This window comes from Bison bison, unplaced genomic scaffold (assembly GCF_000754665.1).
Source record: "Bison bison bison isolate TAMUID 2011002044 unplaced genomic scaffold, Bison_UMD1.0 scf7180017863957, whole genome shotgun sequence".
NCBI lineage: Eukaryota > Metazoa > Chordata > Mammalia > Artiodactyla > Bovidae > Bison > Bison bison.
The window spans coordinates 1,199,378-1,219,228 of NW_011494529.1; the positions used below are offsets into that span (position 1 = coordinate 1,199,378).

At 36.7% G+C, this 19,851-nt stretch overlaps 1 protein-coding gene across 1 annotated transcript in view; it reads left to right on the forward strand.

Annotated features, from left to right (window-relative positions):
* Nucleotides 1-19,851, forward strand: part of DOCK7 (dedicator of cytokinesis 7) — a 166,018-nt gene that overhangs the window by 129,150 nt on the left and 17,017 nt on the right. Inside the window, exons 38-43 of the mRNA XM_010833923.1 lie at nt 2,793-2,951; nt 3,593-3,693; nt 5,461-5,653; nt 7,566-7,709; nt 9,990-10,121; nt 11,662-11,676. Of these exons, the coding sequence (XP_010832225.1) occupies nt 2,793-2,951; nt 3,593-3,693; nt 5,461-5,653; nt 7,566-7,709; nt 9,990-10,121; nt 11,662-11,676 (744 nt within the window). The remainder of the gene's footprint in view (nt 1-2,792; nt 2,952-3,592; nt 3,694-5,460; nt 5,654-7,565; nt 7,710-9,989; nt 10,122-11,661; nt 11,677-19,851) is intronic.

Below are 19,851 nucleotides of genomic sequence, written 5' to 3' on the forward strand. Positions count from 1 at the left end.
TGTAGTTTGGCAGGTTTATTTGGTCAAATACATGAATTTTATCTGCTGTGATAAAATAAAAGCTGTGAGCAGCCATTGAAGTATTTTAAGAAGAAGGCTGAAATGTACATTCAGATTTACATTTTACAAAAATTTCCCTGATGCTGCTTAGCGGGTAAGGAAAAAGAAAGATTGCTTAGGAAGTTATTGGAGTAATCCAGGTAAGAAATGATAAGGGCATAAAGTAAAGCAATGGCATTGAGAATGGAGAAAGAACAGATTGACACAGATTAGATGATGTAGATTGAGTTTATAGTATGAGTAATGAATGGGCAGAATGGCTATGGAATGACTCCTGGTTTGGGGCCTGTGTGACTGACTGCAATAGTAGCACCATTTATTTAATCAATAGGACAGACTTCATTTTCTTGGGCTCCAAATCACTGTGGGTGGTGAGTGCAGCCTCAAAATTAAAAGATACTTGCTCCTTGGAAGAAAAGTAATGTCAAACCTAGACAGCCTATTAAAAAGCAGAGCCATTTCTTTGCCTGGAAAGGTCCATATAGTCAAAGCTATGGTTTTTCCAGTAGTCATGTACAGATGTGAGAGGTGGACAATAAAGAAGGCTGAATGCTGAGGAATTGATGTCTTCGAGCTGTGGTGCTGGAGAAATTGAACCTGAAGCTCCAATAGTTTGGCCACCTGATGGGAAGAGCCAACTCATTGAAAGAGACCCTGATTCTGGTAAAGATTTTAGGCAGGGGGAGAAAGGGATGACAGAGGATGAGATGGTTGGAGGGCATCACTCCCTAACTCAATTGACATGAGTTTGAGCAAGCTCCAGGAGATAATGAAGGACAGGAAAGCCTGTCATGCTGCAGTTCTTGGGGTTGCAAAGAGGTGGACACCACTTAGGGACTGAACAACAACAAAGGTTGTCACTGATAACCTCTTAAAAGTGGTTTCATACTGGGGAATGGTGAAATGGAAATGAATTTACACTAAAAAAGGAAGAATGTAAACTCTTACAGTCATCATTCCAAAGAATATACCTTTACGTTACTTTGTACAGGATATGACTTAAGTTATACTTTTATCATAACAGTGGACATAATTAAATCAGGTAGAGTGTAGTGACCACATCTGACACTTAAGAATTTTGTGATGTTGGTCAAGTTCTTTAACGTCATCTGTAAAAATGGTGTTATTGTTAATAACATATACCTCATAGAAGGTCGGAGAAGGCGATGGCACCCCACTCCAGTACTCTTGCCTGGAAAATCCAATGGACGGAGGAGCCTGGTGGGCTGCAGTCCATGGGGTCGCTGAGAGTCGGACACGACTGAGCGACTTCACTTTCACTTTTCACTTTCATGCATTGGAGAAGGAAATGGCAACCCACTCCAGTGTTCTTGCCTAGAGAATCCCAGGGATGGGGGAGCCTGGTGGGCTGCCATCTACGGGGTTGCACAGAGTCGGACACAACTGAAGCGACTTAGCAGTAGCAGCAGCAGCAACATAGAAGGTCAATGTAAAGTCTAGGCACAACTTCTAATTCAAGTCTAACCCACAATTTTTTTTTCAACCTTGTTTTGTAGGCTGTTATCACAGGAAGATTCTAAGCTTAATGTCCATTTAAAAACAGGATTTCAGTATTACACATTTCATTCAGTTCAGTTCAGTTCAGTTGCTCAGTCATGTCCAACTCTTTGTGACCCCATGAATCACAGCATGCCAGGCCTCCCTGTCCATCACCAACTCCCGGAGTTCACTCAGACTCACATCCATCGAGTCAGTGATGCTATCCCGCCATCTCATCCTCTGTCATCCCCTTCTCCTCCTGCCCCCAATCCCTTCCAGCATCAGAGTCTTTTCCAGTGAGTCAATTCTTGGCATGAGGTGGCCAAAGTACTGGAGTTTCAGCTTTAGTATCATTCCTTCCAAAGAAATCCCAGGGCTGATCTCCTTCAGAATGGACTGGTTGGATGTCCCCGCAGTCCAAGGGACTCTCAAGAGTCTTCTCCAACACCACAGTTCAAAAGCATCAGTTCTTCAGTGCTCAGCCTCTTCACAGTCCAACTCTCACATCCATACGTGACCACAGAAAAAACCATAGCCTTGACTAGATGGACCTTTGTTGGCAAAGTAATGTCTCTGCTTTTCAATATGCTATCTAGGTTGGTCATAACTTTCCTTCCAAGGAGTAAGTGTCTTTTAATTTCATGGCTGCAGTCACCATCTGCAGTGATTTTGGAGCCCCCAAAAATAAAGTCAGCCACTGTTTCCACTGTTTCCCCATCTATTTCCCATGAAGTGATGGGACCAGATGCCATGATCTTCGTTTTGTGAATGTTGAGCTTTAAGCCAACTTTCTCACTCTCCACTTTCACTTTCATCAAGAGGCTCTTTAGTTCTTCTTCACTTTCTGCCATAAGGGTGGTGTCATCTGCATATCTGAGGTTATTGAATTTCTCCTGGCAATCTTGATTCCAGCTTGGGTTTCTTCTAGTCCAGCATTTCTCATGATGTACTCTGCATATAAGTTAAATAAGCAGGGTGACAATATACAGCCTTGACGTATTCCTTTTCCTATTTGGAACCAGTCTGTTGTTCCATGTCCAGTTCTAACTGTTGCTTCCTGACCTGCATACAAATTTCTCAAGAGGCAGGTCATTTCATTACTTTTTCAAAAATATTTTTCCTAGAATGATGTTTTTTACTAACTTTTTCTTTATAGGAAGTTAAAAAAAATAGACACTTCCCCTTTAAGCTTTCCTTTATTAAATATTTGCCTGGCAATTTCTCTGTTACAGAATTTCGCCAGGGTTAAAATGCAGGTAACCATGTCACTGTCTTCCTTGGTGGGCACATCTCAGAATTTTAATGAAGAATTCTTAAGACGTTCTTTAAAGACTATACTGACATATGCTGAAGAAGATTTGGAATTGAGGGAAACAACATTTCCTGATCAGGTCAGAAATGCTACTTTTTACAGCATGAACTGAAATAGGAATTGTAAATAGGCATTTCCCAAATTGTTAAATCGAACTTTAGTTTTTCCTGGCAGAACCTATATTTTTCTTTAGATCCATATGTGTCATAGATAGGACTGAATCTCTGTTTTAATAAGCCACCCTTCCTTCTCATAATGGTTAATATTTTTGGTGTTTAATTCTGTGAATTTGTACCAGAAAGAACACTAGACTTAGTCAGTATGGATAAACAAAAAACTTTATGATGAAAGTGTTCCCACTGATTTGTGAAACAGTAGTTTGCCTCAAAAACTAAGTTTATAGAAACTACCTTTTGAGAAAATCTGAAAATCAGAAAGAATTTTGTTTTGTATTCTTTATATCCATATATGTTTTTTATTTCTACTAGTAGTTCTACTTGTTTCTGGGTGAGAGAAGTGAAAAAATAGTTTGCTGATGAATTTGTGTAAAATTTACTCCTTGCCCATCTTACTTCAGCATACCCACACTCTAAAAAACTTCATCAAAATTGTTTGTTTTGAAAGCTTTAGATTTCAAATCTGAAATATCTTCCAAACTAATTTAATGGTTGTGAATACATGACAGCTGAAGAATGTTTTTCATGTAATTCTCTGCTACAGGTTCAAGATTTGGTTTTTAATCTCCATATGATCCTTTCTGATACTGTTAAAATGAAGGAACACCAGGAGGATCCTGAAATGTTAATTGATCTAATGTACAGGTAGCATTTGTTTAATTCACTTATACCTTGTATTGTTTTTAGCTGCTTAGCTGTGTCCACCTCTTTTTTGACCCCATGGACTGTAGCCCAGCAGGCTCCTCTGTCCATGGGATTTTCCAGGCAAGAATACTGGAGTGGGCTGCCATTTCCCTTTCCAAGTTAAATTCCTGACCCAGGGATCAAACCCACATCTCCTGCAATAGCAGATGGACTTTTTACCACTGAGCCACCTGGGAAGCCCTATGTCTTGTATAATGGGGCTTAAGTTAATATGATACACAGAAAACATGAGTTTACAAGAATACAAAAATTATTTGTCATTTTCTAACGGTAATTAAAACCCCTCCAGTATATTCTTGCCTGGGGAATCCCATGGACAGAGGAGCCTGGCAGGCTATGGTCCATGGGATGCAAAGAGTCAGACATGACTGAAGCGACTTAGCAAGGCATGGTAATGGTAATTAAAAATCAAAATGTGCTTTATCAGATCCCCTATGACACTTCTTTTAAGAATTATGAATAATTGTTCAGTGTATTTGTTGATTATCAAAAACAAGATTTTTAAAATAATGACATAGTTAAGACCTTGGCATCCTGGGCCCTAGAGTTCCTACGAAGGCTGAAGACCCACGTTTTAAATGTAAAAATTAGTTCTTTAAAAAGAAAACATAGTGTATTAATACTTTATTACAACATTAATTTTACTAATGTTAGACATGGTTTTTGCCTATCAGATCAGATCAGTCACTCAGTCATGTCTGACTCTTTGCGACCCCATGAATCGCAGCACACCAGGCCTCCCTGTCCATCACCAACTCCCGGAGTTCACTCAGACTCACGTCCATCAAGTCAGTGATGCCATCCAGCCATCTCATCCTCTGTCGTCCCCTTCTCCTCCTGCCCCCAATCCCTCCCAGCATCAGAGTCTTTTCCAATGAGTCAACTCTTTGCATGAGGTGGCCAAAGTACTGGAGTTTCAGCTTTAGCATCATTCCTTCCAAAGAAATCCCAGGGCTGATCTCCTTCAGAATGGACTGGTTGGATCTCCTTGCAGTCCAAGGGACTCTCAAGAGTCTTCTCCAACACCACAGTTCAAAAGCATCAATTCTTTGACGCTCAGCCTTCTTCACAGTCCAACTCTCACATCCATACATGACCACAGGAAAAACCATAGCCTTGACTAGACGAACCTTTGTTGGCAAAGTAATGTCTCTGCTTTTGAATATGCTATCTAGGTTTCTTTCATAACTTTCCTTTTATTGGGTATTTTTAGAATTTTGTAATTCCTATTGTATCTTCAAAGATATAAGTAAAGCTTGACTTTTTCTTTGCCATTTGACCTTCATTTTTTACAGTTTTGGAGTTTCTTAAAGACAAGAATAAAATATTTCCTTTAAAATTAAGATGATACAAGGAAAGAATCTTTTATAAATTTTTTCCTTGAATATAAAACTTATTTAGAGCCCCATAATAAACATGTAAATTCCTAAATGTTCCATTACTGATTGTTTCCTTAAAGGGCAGATTTTCATATAAAATATCTTTTTTTTTTAAGCTTCCCCTACCCCTGCAAAAAAAACCTGATACTCACCATTCCATGGGCCCACAATTATTTCTCTAAGCACACTCAAAAGCATGTTCATACCACCCAAAAACTTGTCTTGATAGGTTGTGTTCAGTAATAGAAGCCTACACACTAAACAAGCAATTAGAACTCCCTTCCAGATTAGGAAGCAAATGCTAATTGAGAATTTCTGTTGTAACTAGAATTGCCAAGGGCTACCAGACCTCTCCAGATCTGCGGCTGACCTGGTTGCAGAACATGGCTGGCAAACACTCGGAGCGCAGCAATCATGCTGAAGCTGCCCAGTGCCTCGTTCACTCAGCAGCGCTTGTCGCTGAATATCTGAGCATGTTGGAGGACCGGAAGTATCTTCCCGTGGGATGTGTAACATTTCAGGTAGGAATCTGCCTTAATCAAGGTATGTCCTTTTTTGGATTTAACTTTTCTCACTGCTGTTTATATTCATTTAGCTTATAATGAAAGCACAGACTGAAAGTGATGCTTCACAAGAAGAATTAATATTTCACTATCACTTTCATTAATATGTTTTTAAAGAGTATTTCTTGTTAATTCTCTTCCATGTTTTCTTACCTGTACATTATCAGTGCTGTGTAAAGTATATTTATTCTCTTTGCCTTCATAGCATGGTCCATAGCATGCTATGGACTTCATAGCATCTATGAAATACATTCAAAATATTGAAAATCAGGATAGTGGAATACCAGGTAAACCAGCGTTCTCCATAATTTATGCTTATATAAAATATGCTAAGATATGACTCAGAGATGATAGTTTATGCTCTAGTAGGGCTACATACCTCTGACCCACTGGCTGAATTCTTTGTCTACCAAGAGTCAATTATGCTTTTCTTTTCTTCAAAGCCTCTTAATTCCAATTATGGGAAGTTATAAAAATTATTTAAATATTATGTTCTCTGATAAATCAACATACAAAAAGAAAGTGAGTTATTGTTTCCATGAAAATTATTAATAAGCTGAATATTTTGCAAAGAGATCAAGACAAATAGAAAAAGATTGAGGGAAAATCTCCAAGAAATCTAGGATAATTTGATAATCTCTTAAGTTCAAGTTTTTACTCTAAAGAAACCAAAATTGAAAATCTTAAATGGAGGTTACACTGTGGGTATTTAGTCAAAAGAGATTACATGGAACTCTGATCTTGAGACCCATGCACAAAGAAAAGGCCTTAGATCTACTTTAAGAAATTGACAAATGTGTGACTATCTAGGTTCAAATAAAATATTTAAGGTATGTATGTATCATTTCCTTTTCAGAAGTAATGACAGATCCCAATCTCATTGGATAAGAGGGCTTTTTATTATACCTGAGTGTTTTCATTAATTTGATGTATGTTAGGCAACCCTTGGCAATGGCACCCAACTCTGGTACTCTTGCCTGGAAAATCCCATGGACGGAGGAGCCTGGTAGGCTGCAGTCCATGGAGTCACTGGGAGTGAGACACGACTGAGCGACTTCACTTTTCACTTTCATGCATTGGAGAAGGAAATGGCAACCCACTCCAGTGTTCTTGCCTGGAGAATCCCAGGGACGGCGGGGCCTGGCAGGCTGCCGTCTATGGGGTCGCACAGAGTCGGACACGACTGAAGCGACTTAGAAGGCAACCCTTGGGAGAAGGCAATGGCAACCCACTTCAGTACTCTTGCCTGGAAAATCCCATGGACGGAGGAGCCTGGTAGGCTGCAGTCCATGTGGTCGCTGAGAGTCGGACACGACTGAGCCACTTCACTTTCACTTTTCACTTTCATGCATTGGAGAAGGAAATGGCAACCCACTCCAGTGTTCTTGCCAGGAGAATCCCAGGGACGGCGGGGCCTGGCAGGCTGCCGTCTATGGGGTCACACAGAGTCAGACATGACTAAAGCGACTTAGGAGCAGCCGCAGCAGCAGCAGGCAACCCTTGAGACCATTTTTGTATCTCAGTTTCCCTGATAGGGAGTTTTAACAACATCAATTAAATTAAAAATAAACACTGTTTAAGTCACTTTAGGTGTTCTATGTCATATTACAATTTTCCTTAGCCCGTGATTTTTAAAAATTTTCTTACAACTTTTTATTAATGGAAAAGTTAGATAGCAGTGGTGTTACATTTTATTGTCATCTTCACAATACAAGAAGTTTTTGGAGATTTGTCTGTTAGCTTTGCATTGACTACCCCCCCCTTTTTTAATAAGCCTATAGCTGTATTTCGTCTTCAATTACTTCATATATATCATTCATGTTAATAAATTAATTCCATTTCACAAACCTAAACATTTTTTTCCTCCTAGAATATTTCCTCTAATGTTTTAGAAGAATCTGCAGTCTCAGATGACGTGGTATCTCCAGATGAAGAAGGTATCTGCTCTGGAAAGTACTTTACTGAGTCAGGACTTGTGGGATTACTGGAACAAGCAGCTGCTTCTTTCTCTATGGTAGATGACTCTTGTTCATTTCTTCCCACAATTATGTACTTCTTAGTTATTAGTGACATGTATATTTATGCTTTCTGCGTATGACTGTGCTTTTCATTTATGATAATTTTCTCTAAATATATTAAGAACTCTCTAGTAATGGATTTTCTTTTCACATTCATCATTGCTTATTCCTTTTTAATAGTCTGTCACTTCCTCCAGTGTTTTTCATCTGCTTGTTTGGGAACCAGCACTTAGTCTATAAGAGTTTTGTTTTTTTTTTAAAGAAAACTTTTACCACCAAACATTTTCTAAAACCTTAAAAAAGCCTCTGGTGCTCAGGAAAGTTATGGCCTCTCACCGGTTTGTTGGCATAATGAGCTCTATTGGGTAGACATTGAAGTGGTATCAGGAACTTTATGAACTACGTCCTAGATCCCTCGTCTGACTTCCCTACCATGCTAGAAGTCCAGTCCTTGTCCCTCCCCATCTGTATATGAAGAATTGAAGCAGTCATGTGGATCAGAGATGCGATATTTACTGGTGAAGGAAAAAAAATAGCTTGCTGAATCCTTGCTTACTTTCTTGAGCCATGTTGATAGCATCACCTCCTTTCTGTGAGTTTTCTGATGAGTGTTCAGTGTCCCAGCACCAAGGTTTGCAAGACAGTGAGGTCCATGTTAGGGTAAAAGGGAAGCCTGATGTAAAGTACTGTTTCCTGATGTAGTTAAGTAATAGTCATTACTTCCCCATTGTACTGTTATTGGGAATCAGTTGTTGCTTCTCCTGGCCTTAACCCTACCCAGCAATATGTTGGTTATGGGTATCGATTTAGGAGGCATCTAGCCCCTTTCTCTGCCATCTTATTAGTTAAGCACTTAATAGTTAAAGCACTTTAGGCACAAATTACTCAACCTAGCGGGGCCTTACTTTTCTTATCCATTAAATGCATCTAATAATAGTATGTACTTCAAGGACTGCTGTCAGGATTAAATGAATTAACCTATGTAAAGTGCTAATCACAGTGCCTGGCTCCAAGTAAGTTTTAGTACGTTTGCTGTTACCATCCCCTCATCATTATAGGCACTTAGAAGTAACTCATGTAAAAATGATTCTGAGACTCAAAGAACATTAGGTGTTTGTCCTCTTTAAAATTTCTTGTTTTTGAAGACCTTGATTGTCCTGATTCCATTCCCAGATCTCTATTCCTTGAGCTTCAGTTTAAGGGATCTGAACTAGTAGGGAAAAAAGTTTTTACTAGTAATGGAATATTCTCTGTATATGTGTGTAATTTTAATAATTCACAGCAGTGAATTTAGATTGGGTTACAGTGGCTTATGTTACAGAAGCCTTTATTTTGCAATAGCATTTAATTATGAATTTCATTCTTTTTCAGTTTATCTATTTAATATTAATTAAAATAATTACTGGGATATTTTAGTTAAACTGAATATATTTTACTATTGCAGCTACATGATTGCTTAAATATACTCCTGTGAGCTGACTAGAAAATATAAGAACCATATGTTTATTTTCTTGGGAAAATGCTGATTTGTGAAGCAATGGGAACTTAGTGACTCTTGGAAAATATCTCTTTTCCTTCACCACAGCCACCAATCCATTACAAGAAAAGGGGATAGCAGTATAAACATTTTTTGTCACTCACTCTGATTATAATCAGAGCAACACTTGGCCAACCATTAGTAAACCAAAACGCCTACTTGAATAAAATCTGGTGGCTCAGAATCTTCTTACGTTTTGTTAAAGATCAGTGGTTTTTCCATAGGAGAGTTCCCTTAAGATTTTCTGTGCCAATTTAATATTTGGGGAAAGTTAATAATATTAGTGTCCTAGGAAGCAATAGGTTTATGTGATATTTGTGTATCTGTGACTTGTAGTAATTGGGTTTCTATGTCTCTGCTCTGAATTTGTTTCTGCAAAAGTTTATATGCACATATAAGGATACACACATACACACATTTATTTTAGTTAAGTAATTACTGAGTAGTAAAAGCAGAATGTCCAGTTCAAATTATATAAAAGTATAAGTATACATATATGTACATGTGTGTATTTTAAATACAAAAACACAGATACACACATATGTTTTCACGCAATAGAAGAGATAATATATTGTGCAAAATTATTTTATTAGGTCTTAATCAAATTAAAAATCAGTAGCATTTGTTTTTATGTCCTATTGGAAAATACTAGTATTGCCTTGGAAATATTGTGAGTTCATAAACTGCAATTCACTCTCTTGTTGATGTAAAAGAAAGCAATCTCTTATTATTTTTATAGGCTGGCATGTATGAAGCAGTTAATGAAGTTTACAAAGTACTTATTCCTATTCACGAAGCTAATCGGGATGCAAAGAAACTATCCACGATTCATGGTAAACTTCAGGAAGCCTTCAGCAAAATTGTTCATCAGGTAACAATTGTACTTTCTAACTTCAGTGTAAGTGGAAAAAACTGTCTACAAGCTTTAGTGTTCCTTTGTACTAATGTCAAACTAGATCCCATGAAATGACCATTTTAATCAAGTTACAAATGAACAGTGTCAAAATGATGGTTCATGGCCAAAGCAAGACTCATTAACAACAATTAATTTAACCTAAAGTAGATTATGATCATCATAACCTTCCCACATAGCTTCTCTTTTTTCTTCACTTTTTTGAATTATTACTAGTTGCTAATTTTTTTTTTAGTTGTGAGTTACTTTCTGTTTCACAGTGTGGGTAATAGTTATGAATTTGATTTTTTAAGTTGATTTCTGTTCATTTTTTGCCAAAATGTTGTTATATTTAACTTTTTATTAAATGATATGAAAGCTTAATAAATTCCTAATATTTTTAATGATTTCAACTGAACTTTAAACTTTTTTCCAGATATTTTTATTCAGTCATCCTCTGACATATTTCTAATGTAAAAGTAATATTTAGTGAAAATAACAAATGGTTGTATTTATTTATTTATTTGATTATAATAGTATGATGTCAGTACTTATTTTTACTTCATGGGATCCACATATTATCTTTAAAATTAAAATAAGCTTGGTTTAAAATGAAGTAGACTACTAGCAGTTGATTTCCCTGAAGCTAAGTCGTTGGCTCCATTGAAATACTCTGAAACGTTATGCCAAGGGTCCTCCTCCTCCACTCTTCTGCTTCCTTTCCTGTGCTACCTGTGCTGTTGTCTGCTATTGCCATCACCTAAGAATTGAAGTATAGTATTGTTTTTCCACTTTCGCGTGCAGTATTAGTCCCACTTTATTGTCTTACCAGCTTGACTTCCTCTTTCTTGCCATGGACTAAGCTGTTCTAGATGAATTGATATAATCTGAAAAACGTAGTCTTAAATAGGGCTGCTATCCTGTTAAGCCAGGATTTTATTGTCATTTAATAAAATATTGGAGTTGCGAAAGATCATTAGAATTCTGGATCATAGCAGGTGGGTCTTTTTATAATCAGTTATACTGTTACATCTCATCGCAGCTTCCCATATGTTACACAAATTGCAAATTACACAGGTCAGGCCTGGAACATCTAGAGCCAGCAGCTTCCAAGAAACTTTCATCCATTTGTATCAAAGACATTTGGGCAAAATTTCAGTTTCTATTCCGGCTTACCCTGGGTACTTCAGTGAAGTGCAGCTCCCGTTAGTTAGTGATCTAATTTAGACACAAATGAAACAAGCACTTAGCTTTCTTTCCCCTAAATTTGTACTTTTTACTTATTAAAGTTTTAAATGGTGAAATTTTAGCTTCTAGGTTTTGAACAAGCAATTTATAAAATTATCATAGGTCTTAAGCAAAGGAATATGGTGTTTAAAATACCCACTAGTGTTTTCTGTATGGAGAAGAATTTATGGTATATGGTTTCTTACACTACTGAACTTCCTTTGGCTTTTTTTTGTTCTTTTTAAACAGTTTTTTTTTATGACTTGCCCTTTTTCACTTTTTTATTATACAGAGTACTGGCTGGGAGGTAGGTAATGTTTTAGTTAGTTAAAGACACTAATAGATTGATTTGATCAGATTTCTTATGCCAATGCTTTGCCCACATGTGCTAGCTGTGGGCATTCTGTTGCTGTCTGCTGTCAACTGAATTCATTAACCAAAGAAATTTTGTTAAAATACTGTAAGTTATGTTAAGAAATTTGTTATTAAGAGGTTGTAGGCAGTGCATGGAAATCCATATGTTACACTAATGATATTCTTTGGTAAATGAGCCACTTTGTCATCACTTCAGTTTGTTTTTATCCTTTGAAGCATTTTCTTTCATCAACATTTACACACAAGATTTCCTTTGTTTAACCATATTGTTTCACCTCATTCTACAGAGGTCGATTTATGTGTTATTGCTCAGAGGTGTAAATATAAAATATTTCATCTGATCTAAGATGCTATCAATTGTAACATATCCCATTATTTCACATTCCTTTATGAAAGATTAGAAAAACAAACAATCCCTGTGTATTAAACTCCAACATCCCATCAGTTGAAAAATGAATGCCAACTACAGAGATACTAAAATATGGGCAAAAAAATGTGCATCTTGGAATTGATAAGAGTATGTTAACCTGATCTTGAGTCACTTCACCTTGAGTATAAGTACTACTGAGGAATGAAATTCACTTTTGTCATTTTGATTTTGTTGGGGGGAGGGAAAACAGATTGAGAGAACTTGAAGTTTAATTTGACCTCATTTTCTGACAATGTTTGATAATTGTGTTCAATGAAGACTGTGTGTGCTTTCTTTTAGGGAGTAAGTATAATAGTTAGGCTCATGAAGTTATATATAAATCAAATCATACCTGAAAAATGCCAGAAAGAATTGATTACCTTTTTTAAAAACCTTTCTGGAAAGGAAAGAATTCTATAAAATAAAAAATTCTACAAAATAATTCATTTTGATGAAGTAAAGCAAGGTATTAATAAGACAATTTATTTAAAGCTGAGTATTAATATTTGTTAATTTTTCTGCTTTGCCTTTCACTTTGTAGTCAGGTTTATGTTGATTAAACAGTTTAGGCTTTCTCTGTTTGCTTTTGCAGTTCTTGTTTTGAGACCCAGCTAGAAAACCTTCAGAATGAGTGTTACTATTGCATTCTCTTCCATTTCTGAATTAGTTGCCACCTTTTGTTTTTTGTCAGATGAAACCAGTACTTTTAATCTACCTTAGTTCCCCAGATTAAATGTGTATGACTTTTTTTATACCCAGTATAGAACGTCTCATTTTTGTGTCTCAATTAAGGCTTATATAGAGACTTTCCATGGTTATCTCTGAGTCATAAAGTTACTTATGGATTTCCTAACACAAAATGGAAGTAGGTGAAAAGTAAGCATGAAAGAAGAGACATTGAACCTCTGAGCAGTTTATTACTAGTCTGCTTGATGCTAAATCGACCCCTGAAAGGTATAATTTTCACTGGTTATGATTAATATTCTGTCATCATGTTTATTGCATGGTAAAAGTCACATGGACTTTATTTTCTTATTTATATTCTTGTCACTACCTTTCACTGGACCTTTAGCTTTGTAGCTTCTAAAATTGTTGCACGTTTGTTTTTTGCTTTTCCCTTGTAAAACTTAAGTGGATGCTTGCATTTTAAAAGTATGTTTGCTACCATTTGCTGCTTATTTGTTTTGAAATTTCCCTAATTAAAATGCTTTCTGTTTTCTCTTCTCTCTTGCCCCTGGTTGCTGACCCTACTCCCTACTTTTACTATTGTCTATTGTGGTAAGTTCCTATCTTGTGAATATTTTTCTTTTTGACTCTGGGAAAACTTCAGTAATTTCATTTTTTCTAAAAGCTATGGTTCCTAGCTAATTTCCTAGTATTCTTAAGGAACTCTCACTGGATTGAGATCCAGTAAGGCTATCTGATACACTATAGAAAGGGTCTTTGAATTGATAGCTCCCTCCTTGATCTGAGCTTATATATTAGCACTGTATTTCATTTTTCACTGTGCTCCTTGATTTGGTACAAATCATTTGAGTTGGCAAAGCTTTTTAGGGCTGTGTGTGTGAGATTGTGTATGTGTGTGTTAAAGATAACTCTAAAACCTGGTAGCAAATTTGGTAAAATATTTACCATATAAAATAGCAAGTCATGAACCTTTCTTAAATCATGGTAACTATTACTTGCTCTGCAAATTTCAATATCTGAATGACTGTTTACTATTTATTTTCTCTTTCCCAAGTACATTTATTTTTCTTGAAATAATAGGAAAAAAAGTATGTTTAAAAATGTCTTACTTATAATTGCATTTTAAAATTATTTTTGGAGAAAAGAAATATTGAATTTCTATATGGAAAATTATAGCCATTTTATATTTTGTGTGCACATATTTTATTTTAAGATACATTTATCCATTTATCAAATAGTGAACAGTTTGTATTCAGAAGTAGATTAATGCAAGTTTATTATGTTCAGAATAATCATTCCCCAATTATTGATAACATAGTCACATAACACTGTCTCCGTTTTTTTCTTCAAAAAATTACAACATATTTCACCATCCAAGAGGAAATATCACCACTCTAGTAGGTATATATTATAGTCTCCAGCAAGGCTGGAGAAGGTGGGCTTAGCTTGTTTAAGCTGAAGTCTCTCTACTAAGTCACTAAAGAAAAATGAGGTATTCTAACTTTTGAGATTCAAGCATACAAAATAACTATATATTAACTCTTTTCATTGTACTGGATGGACATGAAGATGAGCCAATATTTTGGTTTTTATATGCTGAGAAATACTAGCCATAGTTCTGGTGAAGTGTCTCCCGTTGAATTTTTATATGCCCTAATCCATGCTCTGGAGAAGGGCATGGCAACCCACTGCAGTATTCTTGCCTGGAGAATTCCATGGACAGAGGAGCCTGGCTGGCTACAGTCCATGGGGTTGCAAAGAGTCAGACACGACTAAGCAACTAAACACAATCCATGCATGCTGAGGCTGCATGAGATAAATAAACTCATCCAAGTGAGTAAAGGGTAGAATGGGAAACAGCAAGTTTTAATAGGTGATGGGGGGCAGGAAGCTGAAAGAGTGTGAAAAAAAAAAGCAAAAACTTTTACAATAAGTAGTTAAGTGTGAAAATGTGACACTCTAAAGAAGAAACTAGACCTGTGTAGGGATAAAACATCCATGAGCATTTATCTCAGGAAAGGCAAAGAGGTGAAGTCAGATAGGACAAAGTAAGGAAAATGTGATGAGAAGAACTCTATGAAGAGGTACTTTCTGATAGTTGATAACTCCCTAATATTTGGTATAGACCCATGACTGAGCACCTGATGATGTGGTACTACTGGCTGGGTTCTGCCCTTTATGTTATTTCTGATGAGAAAAAGATATGGACAGCAAACATTTATTTATTAGATTATATTGGACATGATTATTTTTTCCTGGACTGGAACATACAAAGGTTAAAATTGAACATCTGATAAGAAATGTGGTAGGATATATCTTAGAAGAATATATTTGGTAAGTTTATGAAAATCATTAACCTGATTTTCATACTGGAGTGTGCAGAAAGGAGATGCAAACATGTAATAACAATTTCAGTAGAGACAGTGTTGTACTATAGAGGAAGACAAAACTTAGGGAGGAAGGGACCCAGGAAATCTCAGTTACTCAGGGAAATTCTCGAAAACTCTCAAGGAAGACATCAGAGAAGTGAAAAATGGTTCAGGGATCATACTTATGTCCTCATATTTGTATATGAGTGTATGGAATACAGGGATTAAATAGTGTAATTAAGAGCTTGGACTCAGGTGTCAAATATACTAGGATTTAATGCTGAGTTCCACTGTTGGCTAGCAGTATGACCTTGGGCAAATTACTTTTCCTCATTTATAAAAAGAGGGTGAAAATAATGATATCTGAGAGTTGCGATAAGAATTGGCATAACCCATGTAAAGTGGATAACCATAACTAGTACATGTGAAGTGAAAGTGAAAGTCACTCAATTGTGTCCAACTCTTTGTGACCCCATGGACTATACAGTTCATGGAATTCTCCAGGCCTGAATACTAGAGTGGGAAGCCGTTCCCTTCTCCAGGGGATCTTCTCAACCCAGGGATCGAACCCAGTATCCTGCATTGCAGGCAGATTCTTTACCAGCTGACCAGGGAAACCCTGCTGCTAAGTCACTTCAGTCGTGTCCGACTCTGTGAGACCCCATAGACGGCAGCCCACCCGGCTCCCCCATCCCTGGGATTCTCAATACTTTAAAAATGTTGGTGATTATTATTTTTATTGTTATTATTATTATCATCATCATTACTATCACTATAATTACTTGAAATCTTAACACAGTTTAGCTGTGAAGTCTAAGAGGTGTTAGGTTCCCAGGTCAAGCTCTATGACTAAATAAACTGATAAAAGTGTATGTTCTTTAAGGGGAATAGATCTAACAGAAGAGAAGGAGATGACCCCTGGGAAACACTGGTCTGCCTATCTGAAAAATCAGTTAACGAGAGAAATGTATTAGAGAACTGTGGGTGAAGAGGAAAGAAGTTTTGGAAGTGACGTCAGTGTGGAAATATGCAATAGCCCAACTGAATGTTTCCTGCTAAATAAAGATAACAAAACTAGAAAAACTTATTTGTCATAAGAGATTTCAACCACTAGAGACATGGATAGATGAGTAAATGGATTTCCTTGCTTAGGATGTAGTTTCATTATACACAGGTTGGTGGAATCAGTAAGTACTGCTGAGGAAGAATAATTGGAGTGTGGGAATGGTGGGAAGTTCAGAAAGAATTCATGACATTAAAAGAAGATACTGCTAGAAAAATATAGACTAGATAGTAGGAAAATGTATTATTTTTTAAATTCAGAGGAAAAATGGTTATCATCCTGTGGTCCAAACCTCTGAAGAGGAAGTAAGATAAAGTGATATCTTTCTTGAAGATAAAGCTATATGAGTAAACTTTCATGAACATGATAGAGTCAATGGTTTTACATTAGGGAACTCTTTGTAAGTTGAAAATAAATCTCCTTACTCTACTGCACACACTCATTTTCAGTTCTAGTAACTCCTCTCTGATCTTATCTCCTCTGATCATCTCCCTGCTGCACATTCTGCCTTACCACTCTAGCCACTTTCCTGTTCTTCAAGCACAGGAGGGGGGCTCCTGTCCTTTGCACTGGCTCTTTCCTCTGCCTGGAATGCACCTCCCCTGGAGAGTCACATGAATAACTCTTACACCTCCTTCACATCTTTGTTCACATGTCATCTGTTGGTGAGACCTGCCTGACCACTCTGTTTTGTTCACAGATATATCACCAGTGTCTAAACAGTTTGTAGACACATAGTAAACCTTCAATAAATATGTGAATGGATGCATGGTTACCTCATATACGTTGTTTAATGACTCTTACCTTCATTTTTATTCTTCTTCTGTCCCTCCCACCCCCCTCCTCCACTCCACCCTCCTTCCCTCCCCTCCCCCTAGAATGTGCTTTCCTTCCCTCCCGCGTCCGCTCAGCCATTCTTTTAGGTTGCAGAATCCTTTCTGTGTGTCGCCTCTTTTGTGACCTGGCTCCAACAGGATTTCTCTTTCCTTTCTCAAGACACTTTTTATTAGAGCTTATAACCTTTTGTATTGTAATTATTTGAATACATATTTTACTCTCTTGAGGAGCCAAGTCTTACTTATTTTTATTGTCCTATTCCTGAGGATGAGTCTGAGTAAACTCCGGGAGGTGGTGATGGACAGGGAGGCCTGGCGTGCTGCAGTCCATGGGGTCGCAAGGAATCGGACACAACTGAGCTATTGAACTGAACTGAGGATGAGCAGTGGCCAACACATTACAAGCACTCAATATTCTTTTTTCCTTGAACTGAATGTCAGTATGAGAAAGTGAATAAAAAGAGTTTAAAATGGCTGCTCAGGAACTAGTTCAGTTTTAAGCTGCATTTATTGAATTTAAGTCCACATCCCAAGAGGCAGTGAGCCCACTGATCTCTACACTGATCAGATCAGTGTATGTTGTGTCTGTTTCTGGGATACCACACTTTAAAAGGTGCCATCAAAAGACTAATAAAGTGAAGATAGCATAGTGTGAATCATCATATGAAGATGATTGAGGACTGGAAAGTTTAAGGGAAACAAGTTCTAATAGCAGTTTTCAAATAATTAAAAGGTCATAATACTGAAGATTTGGAATAGAAATCTTAAACTAGAAAGCCCTGAGAGGAGTACAGCCAGGATAACAATATTTTAATATTTGTGCTTCCAAAGAGTAAATAAATATATTCATGTATGGTATTTTTTTGGAAAAAACAATCAAAAATTGTTAGTTTTCTCATGCCTTTTTTATTTTCCAGGCAGTGGGGCCTTCATTTCTTGATTATATTAAATATTGCTCCATTGGCTTGTTGATGGTTTTAATCAGAATTTTGATTGAATATATTTAACCTATCTAGAGAAATTTCGTTTGCTATAGAAGTCAGTTAATTTTGTCTGTTAAAGTTTGAAATAATTGAAACAATTTTTTAAAATTAGAAACCTCCTTTAACTCTAGACACATTTTTCTTTAAAACTATATTTCTTCTGGACAAAATCTGGAGATATTTTTAGTCAATTGTATGCTTTTTTGTTTTGTTTTTATTATCAGAAGGCTGGTAAATTGAGGATCAGAATTTTCCATTTTGCTTTATTATCTGTTTCATTTGTAACTTATTTTACATACCCCTTTGCCTTTGCAGTTCAGTTCAGTTCAGTCGCTCAGTCGTGTCTGACTTTTTGCGACCCCATGAATAGCAGCACACCAGGCCTCCCTGTCCATCACCAACTCCCAGACTTCACTCAGACTCCCGTCCATCGAGTCAGTGATGCCATCCAGCCATCTCATCCTCTGTCGTCCCCTTTTCCTCCTGCCCCTAATCCCTCCCAGCATCAGAATCTTTTCCAATGAGTCAGCTCTTCGCATGAGGTGGCCAAAGTACTGGAGTTTCAGCTTTAGCATCATTCCTTCCAAAGAACACCCAGGGCTGATCTCCTTTATAATGGACTGATTGGATCTCCTCACAGTCCAAGGGACTCTCAAGAGTCTTCTCCAACACCACAGTTCAAAAGCATCAATTCTTCGGCGCTCAGCTTTCTTCACAGTCCAACTCTCACATCCATACATGACTACTGGAAAAACCATAGACTAGACGGACCTTTGTTGGCAAAGTAATGTCTCTGCTTTTGAATATGCTATCTAGGTTGGTCATAACTTTCCTTCCAAGGAGTAAGCCTTTGCAGTAAGAAGTAAATAAAGGAAAAATAAGTATGAAACTTACTAGGCTTAAAGAGAATTGAGGTATATAAACAGTCATGTGTGGCTGTGTTTAAAGGCACTACCACAAAATCCTTTGAAACATCTTTGTATCTAAAATGTAAGAATAGCACAAAAGGCTTCCAAGTATTTTATCTTTATCAAGAGAATTTGTTTTCAAATCTTCTGTGTAAGAGTTAAGGTGACCTTAGCATACTTTGTACTTGGGATGAATGTGTGTGGTTAATGTATGCAGTGGGTGGTTTGGGTACTTTAGAAAAACCAACTCTTCTCAAATTTTTTTCTTCTTTCATTTATGTATTTTTTACTTCCTAATTCCATTTCTAGTTACTCTTAAACATAACAGTATTTTTTATTAGCAGAGGGATACTAACTGTAAATCTTTTGCTTCAGTGCTTCAGGATGATCTTGACATTTACTGATCATCCACTCTGTGCCAGATGCTACACTTGGCTTCTAACTTTTATGATCTCATTTAAAATAGGAAAAGAGATAGTAATGTAAAGGCTAATAATGGTAACTAAATATGTTAGTGTTGTTTTTAAATTTAACTTTATGCTCTACTTTAGGATGACTAAAACACAGTTTATTTTATACCAAGCAACTTTTCTTGCAATAGAGAAAATAAGTTAATTTATCTCAATTGTATGGACTTAGAAAAACATAGACTTATATGGGATGTCACTTGGTACAGTCCCTGAAAAATATATGCCATATGTAATTCGGTAAAAGCCCTAATTGCACAATGTTATTTGTTAGAAATAATGAAGAAAAGATTATTTTGTTACTTTCATTTGAGAAATAATAAAATATTGTGGTTTTGAATTAAAACTTTTGAGAATTTTATACTCATAGCAATCTAAGCAGAAT